This window comes from Artibeus jamaicensis, unplaced genomic scaffold, assembly GCF_021234435.1.
Source record: "Artibeus jamaicensis isolate MK-2021 breed Jamaican fruit bat unplaced genomic scaffold, CSHL_Jam_final scaffold_854, whole genome shotgun sequence".
Lineage (NCBI taxonomy): Eukaryota > Metazoa > Chordata > Mammalia > Chiroptera > Phyllostomidae > Artibeus > Artibeus jamaicensis.
The window spans coordinates 1012367-1027066 of NW_026522058.1; the positions used below are offsets into that span (position 1 = coordinate 1012367).

Genomic DNA, 14700 nt, shown 5'->3' on the forward strand with positions numbered 1-14700 from the left:
TTTATGCTAGCTATACCTTCTGCTTGAACACTCTTCCCTAATCGTTGCGTTACTCATTCCTCATTAATTCAGGCCTCTGCCCACATGCCAGCTCCTCAAGAAGGCCTTCCCCGAGCCAGCCTTTTTGAAATAACTCCCTCCCGTAGTGAGTTACTAAAAGGGTTTTTAGCTAATGGACCTTTTATTTTATTTTTTAAATATTTTATTTATTTATTTTTAGAGAGGAGAAGGGAGGGATAGAGGGAGAGAAACATCAATTTCTCTCATGTGCCCCCTGCTGGGGATCAAGCCCACAACCCAGGCATGTGCCCTGACTGGAAATCAAAACTGGCGACCCTCTGGACCACACTAGCCAGGGCTGACTGAACTTTTAAAAGAAGCTTCACTGACAGCTTTGTAGAAAATCAAATGTTTTTATTTCTCTAGATACTGTAGAATTGTTGGATTATGTGGTCAATTTATGCTTAACTTTTTGAGAAATTGCCAGACTGCTTTCCCAAGTGGCTACATCATTTTACATTGCCATCAGTAATGCTTGAGGTCTCTGTTCCTCTCTGTCCTTGCCAACATTTGTTACTGTCTCTTATCTATTATAGACATTGCAATGAATGTGACACTCACTGTAGTTTTAAATTGTCTTTCTCTATTACTTTTCTATCCCTTTGATTTTTTTCTTAACACTTACCATTACCTTACTTTTTTCATTTATATTTATTTATAATCTGACTCCCTCAATTTAAGGTGAACGCCATGAAGGGAGGGACATTTTCTGTTTTTCTCTGTATTCCAAATCTTTAGAACAGTTGTTAAGTAAATGGAATAAACATATCCTCCTCATGTGTTCACTTTTGCTCAGCAGCCTTGAAAAACACGTTACAGGTGTTGTGTCTGAGATATTGAAAAGCTTCATGCTTTCTCAATGTTTCATAGAGTTTACAAGTAGTGAATTTTGGGTTTTGCATTGTATATGTACATGCACAGACACCATTTCTATATAAGACTTAATAGATCTGATTATCAAAGGACAAAGTTCAAAATAAATGGAAAAAATGGACAAACATAAATGCAATACAATGTTGTCAAGTAAATGTTATGGTTTTCTAAGTGCCCACTCTGTTGAAAAATGTCAGTACTAGGTACAGATTGATGACAAGACCTAACATAGACAACACTTGAATAGATCAAAGTGTTATTTATCCACAAAGCATAAAACAAGGTCAGTTGACTCAGGCTGAGGAATAAATTTTCCAGTTCAGATAGCTGTACAAACATCCCGGCTCCAACACCTTTACCAGAAGAAGGCATTGTTACTGAAAACTTGAAATAAGTGAGAGTCACCTCGACTATGGAAATGTAAGAGTGTCTCTCAGCCTAGTCTACCTGTTCTCACAAGTGGAAGTAAACATGCCCACAGCCCTTTCTTGGGCAGAGGCACCTCATGTGTCTGAGGGTTATATAATGCACAATACTATCACAGGGTACAGTTAGGTTCTCTAAGGCATCCCTTTCAGACTGTCCAGGCTGATATACTTGAGTCTGAGAACAATGCCGAACCCAGTATTGTGGAAACATAACAAAGATCAGTTTCCTAGATCCTTGGGAATCCTGCTAATAAGTCCTCAGACTGGCCATAGAGCTATCCTAAAGTGTAGAGTCAATAAACAGATAATATTTTAGAAACAGGGCAGCCATAAAAAATTTAAAAATTAGAAAAAAAGAAGACAAAGAAAAGAAAAATTGGCAGAAAATATCCAAAATTGCTGTTATCATAATTTCATCTTTGTTTGTAAAAAATGAGTGGTTTCTTTCCATTGGTGAGGAAGGAGGGATAGTTGGCAGAGTAAGCATCCAAGGAAACCTAATAACTTTCTCCTGTCCCCCCAAATTCAGACACATGCATAATCTTGCATTTCAGGGGCTTTACAGGATCCCTGACATCATATCTGTAGATATCCTGAGTGAATACCTTCCTACCTCCAAAACAAGTGTATCAAAGACAACCACTGTGCCAGATATCAACTTTATTCCCTAATGGAAAATATTTTCATCTTTGTTTGATGGAGTTGTGGAATGCTAACAGTGGCGGTAGCTATATATTATTATTTGGGGGTGGGGGAACAGTGAGAATTAATATTATGAACTAGAATAGACCTTAGGCAACCTTTGATGGTAAGAAGAACTTGATAGAACTAGAACAGGTTGCGCTACACATAAAGTAGTATTATATTCCTACTAATCTTTTATTATAAAATTATAGTAGCTCAGGTAGAAACATTCAAAATAAACTAGGAAAAGACTAAGGTCCAAATCAAATAGCTAACAAGCAAAATGGCATACAAAACATGAATAACAGAAAGAAGAAAAGAGAACAAGAAGAAAGGGTCTGACAAGTGAGGTAAAGTAAGCTTCCTAAAATGAACAAATTCAGAATGGAAGTGAAAGTGAAAACCTGGTAGGAGCATGGGGGTTATTTGACCTAAATACAAGAGAACAAAGGCAGATGAATCCCAAACATCGTGTGTAATTTAGGCCAAAATTTAAGGACAGGAAATTTTTCACTTTTATTAAAATTCAAATTTATGATGACAGAAAAAGCAGGCAGATAGCCAGTGTTTGTTCAAAAAGTGTCTTTTAGAAACAAATAGTGATTAGGAAAATCAGAGGCTTATTTACAAGGAGAAAGGCAAAGCAAATCTAAGCCAAATCGATTTATACAGAAGGCACAGCACAGAATGAATGGTTCTAGTCTCCCCATTTCTGGCTTTAAAGGGGCATCAGTTAACATATTCCCTTTGCATTCCTATTAGTAATCAACAAACAAATAATCTTGCACAAAGTGGGAAATGGCGTTTCAAAAATGTAAGACCATGTTCTTCCTTTGCTTCTAAAAAATATGAGGTAACAGCACTGACCTAACTCATCAAGAAAGCACACTAATTTACTGATGTGAAAAGATCTCCAAGAATAGTAAGATAAAATAAAATAGCAAGATGCAGAGCAGTACATATAACATGCTAACTTCTGTGTATAGTGGTAAGAGGAGAAAAATAAGAATATGTATTTTTATTTGTTTATATTTATATAAATCCTGGAAGAACACACAAGAAACTAATAAAAGTGGTTCCCAGCAAGTTGAGGCAGAAAGGGCAGATGGAAGACAGGATGAAGGTAAAAATTTTCACTGTATATATTTAATGTTGCTTAACTTTTTAATTATGTAGTTATATCACCTAGTCAAAATTTTAATCTAAAAAAACAGAAAAATACTAATTTAACTTGAATGTACATTTTCATTTCTAAAAGCTTATACTTTGCCTTTACATTTTATGAAAGAATATTCTTTAAAACACTACAAAAAACCTCAACCTGATTAAAAATAAATGCTTAACACTGCCAATTATGCTATTCTATACAGCTATTTGGGGGTGAGTAATTCTACCATGAAAACAAGCCTGGCAGTTAAACTGTAGTTAATCAAAATACAACAGTGATTTTCATTTTTCAGTCCTAAGTTTAAAAGCCTTCAACGACTGGCCTTCTTGCCTCAAGAATAAAGTACTGACTCCTCAGCCAGGAGTCAGAGCCCTAAACAATGTAGTCCCTCTCCACCTCACCTCCCACTGTTCCCATTCATGATTTCTTCAAGTGAACCATTTCAATCTGATAAATGATTAAATATTCCTGAATTCGCCTGCATATAGTGCCTTCTGCCAATCCTCTTCATCTCTCCCTCTGGTAGGACCTAACTCAAGTCTTACAATCTTTTTCCCACTCCCCGTCCCCAGTGTCGGTTCCCTCCTCTGAATTCCTGTAGCACACACCATCACTGACACTTAGCACGTGCTACTTTTTACATACTGTTGCATCCTTCTTTCAAAAAGTTAGTCCCCCTTACTCATAGTTTGGTGGTAGAAGCCAATTCTAAACAATGACGATATAACGTATGAAAAGACTACAAGTAGGCATAGAGGGCACAACTAATCAAGACCCGTTTTTTCCTTTTTTATACATATATTCTGTCTCCCATCTAGATTACAAACACTTTGTCTCATTAACAATTTATGCTATGGTTTTAGGGTAATATTCTATTTAAAGTACATGATTAATAAACATTATTGATATTAATAAAAATGGCCATGATAGGGTCAGGGAACTAAGCCTAATTTAATGGAGTTTATTTTGACATCTGAGATTCAGGAAACACAATCCATTTTGCAGACATCCTGCAGGCTCCTCCAGGGAATAGTCTCATCCCCAGGTCTTTTCAAAAACAGCCCTTCTTTAGGTGGCCCTCCCAGACATCTCCCCCTTGACTTTGTGCCTTTTTTCTCCTGGTCACCTAAACTGATACATTCAGTTTGGGCTGGATTATTCGGCATTTGGAAATTGAAGACATTTGATACAAAGAATGTGGTGTACCCATACAATGGAATATTATCATTTGGTTATAAAAAGGAAGTACTAATACAGGCTACACCCTGGATGAACCTTGAAAACATTATGCTCAGTGAAAGAAGCCAGTCACAAAAGTCTGTAAGACTCCATATAGTATTCATTCACATGAAAGTCCAAAATAGTTCAATCTATAAAGACAGAGAGTACATTAACGGATGCTAGGACTAGGGAGATGGGAGTGCAGAATGACAGCTAAAAGGCACAAGATTTCCTTTTCAGGTGATGAAAATGTTCTAAAATTGACTGGGATGATTGTACTTACCTGTGAATATACCAAAAATTATTGATCTATATACTTTAAAAGGGTGGACTTTATTATATGTGAATCATGTCTCGGTAAAGATGTTTTAAAATAGGAATTGAAAACACTTTGTGTTCATGTTCTCTCTACCCAACCCATACCCCTCAAACTTAAAATTCTAGTGAATTAACTTTAAATTACATTACCTAAAATTAAGTGATTATCACTTGCCTGTAGTTACTTTCCTTGCCATACCTCTTAGTTTGTATTATAAAGGATGCACAATTTTTCTGTTGCTTTAGGGGTATGTCTAATGCTTTGACAGGAATGTAGTAATGGATACATTTGAGGTACATATACACCCATAAAGTAGATGAGTCCTACTTTTTGTAAGTTAGAACTAAGAAATTAGACTTTTTAATTAGGACATCAAATGCATAGTTTTCTTCTTGAACCTAGTATTCTGTTACAAAACACATCCTCTACTAAATATAAAAAGCTAGAAATGCCCTTAATCATCGCTCATATTTTTCAGGTGGTACCATTCTGGTTCTTGACCTATCCCACCCACCAAGGTAGATCAGGAGTAAGCCAAGCACCAAGTGACCCCCTGCCTGCCATGTCTGCCCCCCTCCTCTGACCCCCATGCCTGCCATGTCTCAGTAGAGCCCCTCTTGTCCCGTTCTAGTTACCTGTTGTCACAATGACCCACTAACATGTCTAGTACTTTTTATGGCTCTGTGCTTTTCTCACCCTGGTGTGAAATCCTCTTCCTCCCTTCCACCCTTGAAGACTAAGCTCAAAGTTTAAAACTTTCCTTAAACAACCTGTCCTCATGGTCCAATGTGTATCCTTTGGGATCCCATCATATATGATGGGTACCTGTTTTATACTGTCTCAGGTTAGTAATTAATGCTTTTACACATGTAGCTCCCTTAAGATTGTCAGGCCCTTATAAAAAAAAATGAAATCTTATCACTTGCAACAACATTGACAGAGGGCATTAGGCGAAGTGAAATGATGCAGATGAATAACATGATTTCAGTTTTATTTTGAATCTAAAAAACAAAATAAGCAAACAAAGTGGAAGCAGACTCACAGATAAAGAGAATAAATTCATGCTAATAAATTCATGGTTGTCAGAGGGGACTGGGTCAAAGAGGTGACAAGATTAAGTATAAATATTGTGATAACTATGTATGATGCCAGGTAGATACTTGTATTAGGGGGATCACTTCATAAAATCTATGGTTATCTGGCCACTGTGCAGTACACCTGAAACTAATATAAAAGTGTTAGATGTTGACTTTAATTGAAAAATATTAAAAAAAAATTGTTAGGCACTTGAGGAAAGACCATTTTTATATGGGACATTATCTTAGCTGAGTGTCATGCAGCAATAACTTGATTAAAAAGCAATGCCTATAAGGCATCTCCTTAGATGAACAAGTTATGGTTGTATGTGTATCCAAAAGGCCTGACAGTACTTCCCTGTACACCAGGTCTCTGAGAGACAAATGACAGGTGCTCACAGGGAGCCAAGCTTCGGGTAGGGTTGCAGAGCTGGGTGGAAAGGCCAAGCACTGATGAAGAGTGGCAGTAGGGCCACTCCAGGAAGCTTTTTCTTTGTGCTGCGCTCAGCTACGGAGGTCAAATAATCCAAACTGCTTCTTCCATATTATACTAATAATTGAAATGTCACCACTAGAGGCTTATCCTGTACCATTCTTTCTCAAAAGCCACATAGGCCTGAGCGGATGTTGTGGTTTCCAATCATTCTAGCCAGCTGAATGCAAGTTGATAAGCACAAAGTGCAATGAGCCATGAATGAAGGGCCATGGCTGGCTGCTGGATCACAGGGAGGTTCCGATCAAGCAAAAATGAAGAGAAAGACTAGAGCCCAGAACAGGAGCAAAAAGGGGGAAAGAAAGTGCTCAAAGAGAAGTTGAATATGAGCCAGCCTCACAGGTTGCCTGGGGTTGAAAGAACTCCAATCAGCAGTAAAGAGGCTGGTAGCAGATAAAGGGGTATTTGCCACTGCATTGTCAGAATGGAGTTCAGAAAAGTACAACTGCTATTAATTATGAAAGAAGTAAGAGTACCGAAGAGAAGAAAATCAAGAGGAAATATAACTCGGGCTTAATGAGGAACAGGCAACAATAGCACAGAAGGACCAAAGTAGAAATCAGTGAACTAGTTCAGATATTCTTGAGTGTGGACAGGAAAACAACCAGAAGGCAAGGGACAGAGGCAAGACTGGCCCGAGCAAGGTGGCCATTATATACCGCAACCCAGCCCTTCCTTATCCTTTTCTAACATCTTTCTGTTTTCATCATCTCGCCTTTTCTTCAGCCCTTCCTGACTATACATACCACACCACCTCAGTTCTTAGCTACTTGTCTGAGAAGCAGATGGTCACACGAGACATGTGGTCTCACAGGCTTTTATGCCAATCTTGTCCTGTGCCCTAGCCTTATTCAATTGCACAAAAATGAGTAATTTCTTCTCTCCTTACTCTCAAAGTATGACAGTATTAAAGTCCAAGAGGTATTGGGCTGGTCTCTGTGTGGTCTCCAGTACTTTGGGGGAAATAGAACTGAGTCCCCAGGAATGTGAGAGCATCATCTCAAAACGCTAGCAGCAACAATTGCTGTGTGAAGTTCAGTTACCCAAGTCAAGTCCTGAGAACATTCATGGATGTATAGTAGGGCTTGGTTTGGGCTCCAGCTTTTAGGCAATAAAGTGGGGCGTGGGGGTGGTGGTGGTGTTGTGGAACTGTTTTGAGAAGACAATTGAGCAAAAGAGGACTAGGCACTAGAAGGGTCTTGTAGAAGAAGTAAAAAAATTAGGGATCTTCCTCTTTTCTGCTACTACCTAAGGCTAGAGGCATGTCACCCCAGCAAGGGTCTAAAGTAGGTAGCAGCTACTTGGGTCCCATAAGGTAGAGGCCAGACCACCCCAGGGCTGGTTAATTGGCGTGGCCAGGCAGTGGCAGGCTAGCCATAAGACAGAAGACAAACTGCTCCAATTTCTGTGCAGCCTGTTTCCCAGTATTCAGTACTTCCTCATGGTTGGCTTTCTCCAGGCTTTCATAATCCGTGATGACTTTGTTAGTGATGAGCGAGAAGCCAAAGACTCGAAGTCCACAGTGCCTTGCAACTATAACTTCTGGTACCGTGCTCATGCCTGATAGAAAGGAAAGCCAAGTGTCATGATCCTCAAATGATTCTTTTCCTCACCCTTTAACCCAATCTCCATTCATTACATCATTGACAATTTAACATCTAAAAAAAACAGAGGTGGGGGTGTGGGGGGTGGGAGGGTGGAAGTAGAAGAAGGTAAAGCAGGGATAAATGGTGATGGAAGGAGACTTGACTTGGAGTGATGAACACACAATACAATATACAGATAATGTACTGTAGAATTGTACACTGGAAACCTATAATTGTATTAACCAATGTCACCCCAATGAATTCCATTTTTAAAAAGAATTTACTAGACAAGTTTTGGTGTCATGTATTAGAGTATCAACATAACTTTATAAAAAAAGAAAAATCTTAGAGATTCTTGAATAGACCTAGAGGATCAGAAGATAACTGTGCAATGAGAAGAAAAAGAGGAAGTGGAAAAATATAAAAAGTCATTTAAGTAAACAGTATCCAGGCATCAATATGGATATGACCAATGTATTATACAAGGGAGCTCTTAATCTGGACTGCACTTTGGCTCACAGGTTAATTTGGTCCAATTGACCCAGTTAATCCACTTTAGTAACCTAAAGCACATCTCTTATTCAGGACTTTGTGAAGACAATAAAAGGATTAGTTGAAAATGATTAACCTGGAATTGTGGAATGAGAATTCTATGGGTTATGTGATTAAGTCTGAATACCTAAATGTTTTTGAAGTTTTAAACTAAATATGGATGCCTTTGGGTTTATTCTAAGGTTTGTTAACTCTTTTTTAAAAAATATTTTATTTATTTACTTTTAAAGAGAAAGGAGGGAGGGAGAAAGAGGGAAACATTGATGTGCGAGAGAAACATTAATTGTTGCATACCCAACTGTGGACAGAATCTGTGGCCCAGGCAAGTGCCCTGACCTGAAGTGCCCTGACCTGGAATTGAACGAGCAACCTTTCACTTTGCAGGACGATGTCCAACCAATTAAGCCACACTGGTTAGAGCAGGTTTGTTAATTCTTACATTTTATACTTGGCTAACTTTTAACCTTTCTGGGTTTTTTTCTTCTTTTACAATGCAAACACTATAGTTTCCTCAAATGATCACTTTTGGTTTAGCCCACAATATTTCGTGTTAAATTTTTAATGAGCAATATAAGTAAGCATAGTTAAAATTTCCAAAAAACAACCAAGCAGGTAAGTTAGTGTTGAGCTTAGGTTGTTCTGTATTCCTAATGAGTAGGGCTTCTGAGAGCCTTACCCATTTCTCCTCAATGTTAACACTGCAATGCTTTATTTTTGTAACTGTCTGTGGTAATTCTGAAGTCAGTTCTAATGATGTAGCTCCATCTTCCAACCAGAGGTTCAGGAGTGGCTATGACATTTGTTAGAATAATCCTTAGAAACAGTTATCGAACCAAGTTTAGGTGATTAGCATTATAGCTGTTAAAGCCCTTGATTCTGAGTGGGGAAGTTTGATGTTACAACACACCAAACCTCACCACCTTTAATATCTTTTCTAGAAATCAGTTTCTAGAAATTCAGTCTTCCTTAAGTCAGATCTTCTCTCAATCCACTCTCAGGTCTATTCTTTTTTACTCCTTCCCATCTTTATTTTACCAGATCCCTCCCTCTTCAGGACGCTAGCCAAGTAAGTACCCCTTCTCACCAACAGCATCGGCACCCAGGTTCTGCAGCATACGACACTCTGCCACAGTCTCAAAGCTGGGGCCTGCCAGCATAACGTAGGTGCCTTCCTGTAGCTCTCTCTGCTCCCCCATTTGTTTCCAGGTACAGTGAGCCTTCTGTCTCATCTCCCGGTCGTAGGCATCAGACATGGCAGGAAAACGAACTCCAAATCTAGGGCACAGGTTGTATTAGCTTAGATTAATGGAATACAGTAAGCTCTGTCCTCACTTCCAGACAAGTCCTTAAACCTCCCATCTATAAACAAAGGAGCAAAGGAAGTACCTTTCATCATTGGGCCCTATGAGAGGGTTCTGACCGCAGAAACCAGGTAGGTTGATGTGATCACGGATCAGCATGACATCTCCAACCTCAAACTTGGGGTTGAGCCCTCCAGCCGCATTGGTGACCACTAGGGTGTCCACACCCAGAAGCTGGAAAACCCTCACTGGGAACGTCACCTTAGAAGCAAAAGATCAGAAAGTGGCCTTTAAAATTTCACCAATCCACTATGCAGATATGCATGCTAGGAGGGAACCAAAACTCTACCCACTCTACCCAGCCCAGGTAGGCAATAAAGTGGGATAGAGTTCTCTACCCCTTCTTCCAGTTCCAACCAGACTTAATGCCCCTAATTTACCTTCCAGAGTGGGTAGCCTTCATACATGTGGAACCTGCCCTGCATCATCACACAGGCTCTGCCATTCAGGAACCCGAACACAAGTCGACCAGCATGACCTGGCACTAATACAAAAGAATGAGAAAGCCATACTGTAAGAGACTAAAAGTGAGGGGAAAAAAAGTGGGGAATAATGAATGTAGTAATTAGACTACTTTTCCAAAATTTTCAAAATGTGTATTCCTATCTCTTTAACTAAACTGTGTGTATCCTCACTTCTGAAAGGGAGCTCATGGTACATTCTGCTGAGTTTAGACCCCTACAAAAGTCTTCTCCATTAGGACCCACAAAACAATCCTGTGGCGATACATGCCCATGATGGAGCACACAGGGGCCTGGGAATGCAAAGATAACTCCCCACACAGATGTAACAATTATTACCATTTTATTTATCTGGCATTTCTCCCCTAATAGACATGGCTGATTTATCTTTAAGGAATGGATGGTCTGGGAAAGGAACCAAAACCAATGGGAAGAGTTGAGAGATACTCAGAAAGAGAGAAGCTTATTTATTTTTTTTAAATTACTAGTAGTAGAACAGAAATGACATTTAGGAAAACTCAAGGAGTATAAAAAATAAGTTGATAAGCTTAAAAAATTAATCTACTTATCATTTAGTGCAAGTGCTGTTATCATAGGGCGGTGCTGGGTGGGCAGAAGTGGCAGATGAAGCCAGTGACCTGCTAATCACAAAGGGGGTTGGGGCGGGTGGTCTTAAAGGTGGCAGCCAGAGCCAATGTCAGTCACTGCTAAATCCCTTACAAAATTTTTCTCTCCATTTCTTTTTAGTATTTCCTTCTCCAACTACCTGCTCTGGTCTCCCAGTCTTGCTTTAAAGGGTTTGAAAAATACCTGAAAAATTTGTTAAAAGTCCTAACTCTCCAGGGGAAAGAGGAAAGAAAGTGGAAGTCTTTAAAAAGTATTAAATTAAACAAGGGAAGTTAATTATCTGAGAAATTAATAAGTAAATCAAATAAGCTAACTTTGCCCTTTACTTGAAACTTGCTCCTATTTCACCTGCCCTTTTCTAAGCATTAGCTATAGTACCTTCCAGCTGCCCAAAGGATGCTGGGAATATTATCCTCAGGTCCCTCAGAGGTCCACTGTGCACAGGGGACATTTGCCCTTTCCCCATCCAAAGGGCAGTATGTCAGTGTTAGGCTCTGTGTATTCTGGATTATTTGTTTGCATGAACATGGCAGTCTGTGTATTCATTTGTTGATAAGGCTCACTATCATGAGCCTTATCCCAGAACTGAAGCTAGCACTGGGGAGATTACAAATGGCAGGACACAGGACAAGGGAGGCCTGCCTATGTCATGGGAGGTTACAGGCACTGTTTTCTTCATTGAAGCTGCAGAGTGACAGACATGGGATAGGAGTATGAGTTTGTGGTGACCACGGTGTGCATGGGGGAGGTGTTGTAGACCTTAAGGGGCTATGAGTCATTAAAGCACAGGAAATATGACATCACATAGAACCGCTGACATACACATGCCCTATTATGAAATTTCTTTTAGGAGAATTCCATGCTAATGTCAATCTGCTCGAGTGGTTTATTTTCCTCTCTTACAACAGTTGTCTTTAGTCCAATGCTATAGAGGATAACAGGTCTGGGCAAGCATTGTCCTCCCATCAGAACCCCATCAATAGCCCTCAGTCCCACTCCTCTCTCCTCCTTGCCAGTACCTGTACTTTGGGGAAAGTTTGGTATCTCACTGTAGTCAAAGCTCTGGGTCTGACTTAATTTATCAGCCAGACCTCCTAAGCCAGAACCACAGATAACCGCCACTTGAGGTCGATGCTTGGTGTGGGACAGAAGCCATTCTGCAGTGTTCTGGTAATCTTCATAGGTGAATCTAGGGAAAAAAGGAAAAATCAAATTGAGTTTGACTCCCACTCCAAGGGGATCATAGACTAATGACCTTTACTATAGAAAGACTGGCAGGGACACCAAGGTGGCAAGGGACAGAGAAACCAGCCAAAGAGCTGCCCTAGAGCTGAGGCTTCTGTCTTTTAGAAAAGGCCACACTAAGCTCACCTACCCACCCACTGGAAGTCTGATATGAAATTCATTCCAGAGCCTGACAAAAAAGTTAATGTTTCACCACCAGCCCCAACTCATTTTGCTACAACTGTTAGGTTTAATATCTCTCCTTATGACAGAGATTTAGAACAGGACCAGAGATTTGGACAGGACCAAAGCCTACAGAAGTACAGTTGAAATAATCAAATCAAGGAGGGTAAGGAGCCCTACCTATCTTATTGGCTCAGTTTGAAAATTAATTAAAACCTTGTTGCTAATAAGCTCCAAAGACCTAGGACTCCATAAATCACGGTTCAGCTACCCGTGATTTATGAATCTTTCTTTTGAATCTTTCTCCCACTTTCTCCCTTGCTGTGTTTTTCTCCCTGCCTTCTCTCACCTTCCCTTTTCTTCACCAAAGTTCTTTGCCCTTCAGAGACCTAAGGATAATGGGTAAGACAAACACCCAGAACTCATACATCTCACCCCCCACACATCAACCAACCTAGAATCTTTCTCACAAGTCCAGTCCAATTCTCACACCCATCTGGAAAGACCAAATACTGGGGGTGTGGGGGGGGGGATTAAACAGAGTTGAACACAACTAATTGAGCCTCTAGAGGAAAATCCTATTCTTCAAATGCAGAGCCTCTGAAACCAAGACGACTGCACTATACCAGGCTACCCTCCCTCTGAAACCAAGACGACTGCACTATACCAGGCTACCCTCAGGAAAATAGTTGAATAAGGGACGGGGTGAGGACAATAGAGCTGGGACCATAGAACAATAGAGAAGAGAAGCAATAAAATGGTATGAAGTTCATCGGTTAGCACCCCCAAAAGCTGTAAAGGAAATGAAAGAAGTGTGAAACCCTGGACCGCATATAGGACGTCCTCATTGGCCATCAGTCCCCCAAGAACACCCGGGATCCCTGGTCATCCAAAAGCCAGTGATCCCTGACACTGGAGACTTGGACTAAGATTTCCAGGACCAAAGTGGAGATAAGGGTTCTCAAAGGCGTGAGGTGGGCAAAAGGACAAAGTCAGCCCCATTTACAGTTGTGGCACCATTTGCCTAATCAGTCAATGACCTTGTTAAACATGACGGCCATTTTACTCTTCTGAGTTTATGTCCCCAAGACTGTAAAGTACCGGAAAGCAAGAACAGTCACTGGCAGAAGATAACTTGGGAACAAACTGTAGCTCGCCCCAACGGCCCAGGGGCCATACAACACCTCTGACCACCCTTTTTTATCCAATTATAATCCAATAAAAGCTTCAAGCCCCCACCCCTCAATGCTAATGTGTCTCTCCACATCACGCCCCCCTCCTTTTGTGGAGAGTGAATAAATGCATTATTCTCCTAGAGACACTTTATTCTCTGCGAATTCTTTCACTGCCCCTGTCACCGACCACCCTAACAGTGGACAGGCAGCTTCTGTTGCTCAATTCACTAAACAAGGATTTCCTTCTCTCCATAGAGACTCCATCCCCAATTTAATTGGACCTCCAATTAGGAGGGAATAGATATTAGCGAGGGACGTGAGCGATAACTCCTCTGAAGGAGGAACTCTAGATATGGGCACAAAAGGTACCTTACGGCTTTACGTAGCTTACACAGTGAGAATTCCGTGAAGAACACATGGGATGGAGTAACCCCTTCCCTGAGGAGAGGGGGGTACATGTCTCCCTCTACACTAACACCCCGAAAGCGCGCACACGCATACACACAATGGCTCCCTTTCCGAGTAGACTACGCTATATACTAACCTGTCCGCTTTCTGCTCTGGTGGCGCCACTATAACTCGATTTCCACGTGCGCCCCTGGCGGCGGGGGCTGCAGCACTGCTCTCCCGCCTTGTCCCTGGCTGCAGGGTCCGGGCTCCGTGCCAGGCCTCTTCTTCTCCAGGACACTCGCTACCTCTCTCAGTCTCAGCTATCCAGAGTCCCAGGTTTCCAGATCTTGGTGAGAGCCATTTCCCCTCCCCACAGTCCTCCGAGGTTCCCCGGGCCTGGTGCCCGCCTCACCGTTTCTCCATGGTCCTGGTGACGCCCTCTCGATGAGCCTCCCCCTCTCCGCAGGGTTCTGCCCCGCAGAATTGAACTAGCGACGATGGTCGGGTCCGCACAGTTAGTGCACCGTAAGCCGGGCGCTGGCTTATAGCCCCAGCCCGGGAGAACCAGCCAATGGCAGCCAAGCAGGAGGGCCGGCCCCATTTCCATGGTGATAACACCCTGATTCAGAGGTCCGAACCGGAGCTGTAAGTCTGATTTTCTACGTCTCCGTCCAAGCCTCCAAATCCCCGCCTCCTTGTGCGTCACCCTTTCTCCCGCCCCACCCACTTTCAGCAATTCAGTCGCGGTCCTCAGAGACCGGTTTTCCGGCCCGGAAGGAAACCTGTGCGGGAAAGTTACGGGCTGGAAGCCTGGAAGGA

General features: G+C 41.3%; 1 protein-coding gene across 1 annotated transcript; it reads right to left on the reverse strand.

Moving 5' to 3' along the window:
* Positions 1-5727: 5727 nt before the first annotated feature.
* On the reverse strand, positions 5728-14428 carry PNP (purine nucleoside phosphorylase). The gene is made up of 6 exons (XM_037128497.2): positions 14294-14428; positions 11929-12098; positions 10202-10305; positions 9847-10022; positions 9545-9735; positions 5728-7882 (listed from the first exon to the last, which is right to left on the reverse strand). Exons 1-6 carry the CDS (start codon positions 14302-14304, stop codon positions 7665-7667), a joined length of 870 nt encoding a protein of 289 aa, XP_036984392.1. The 5' UTR covers positions 14305-14428; the 3' UTR covers positions 5728-7664.
* Between the last annotated feature and the right edge of the window lie 272 nt (positions 14429-14700).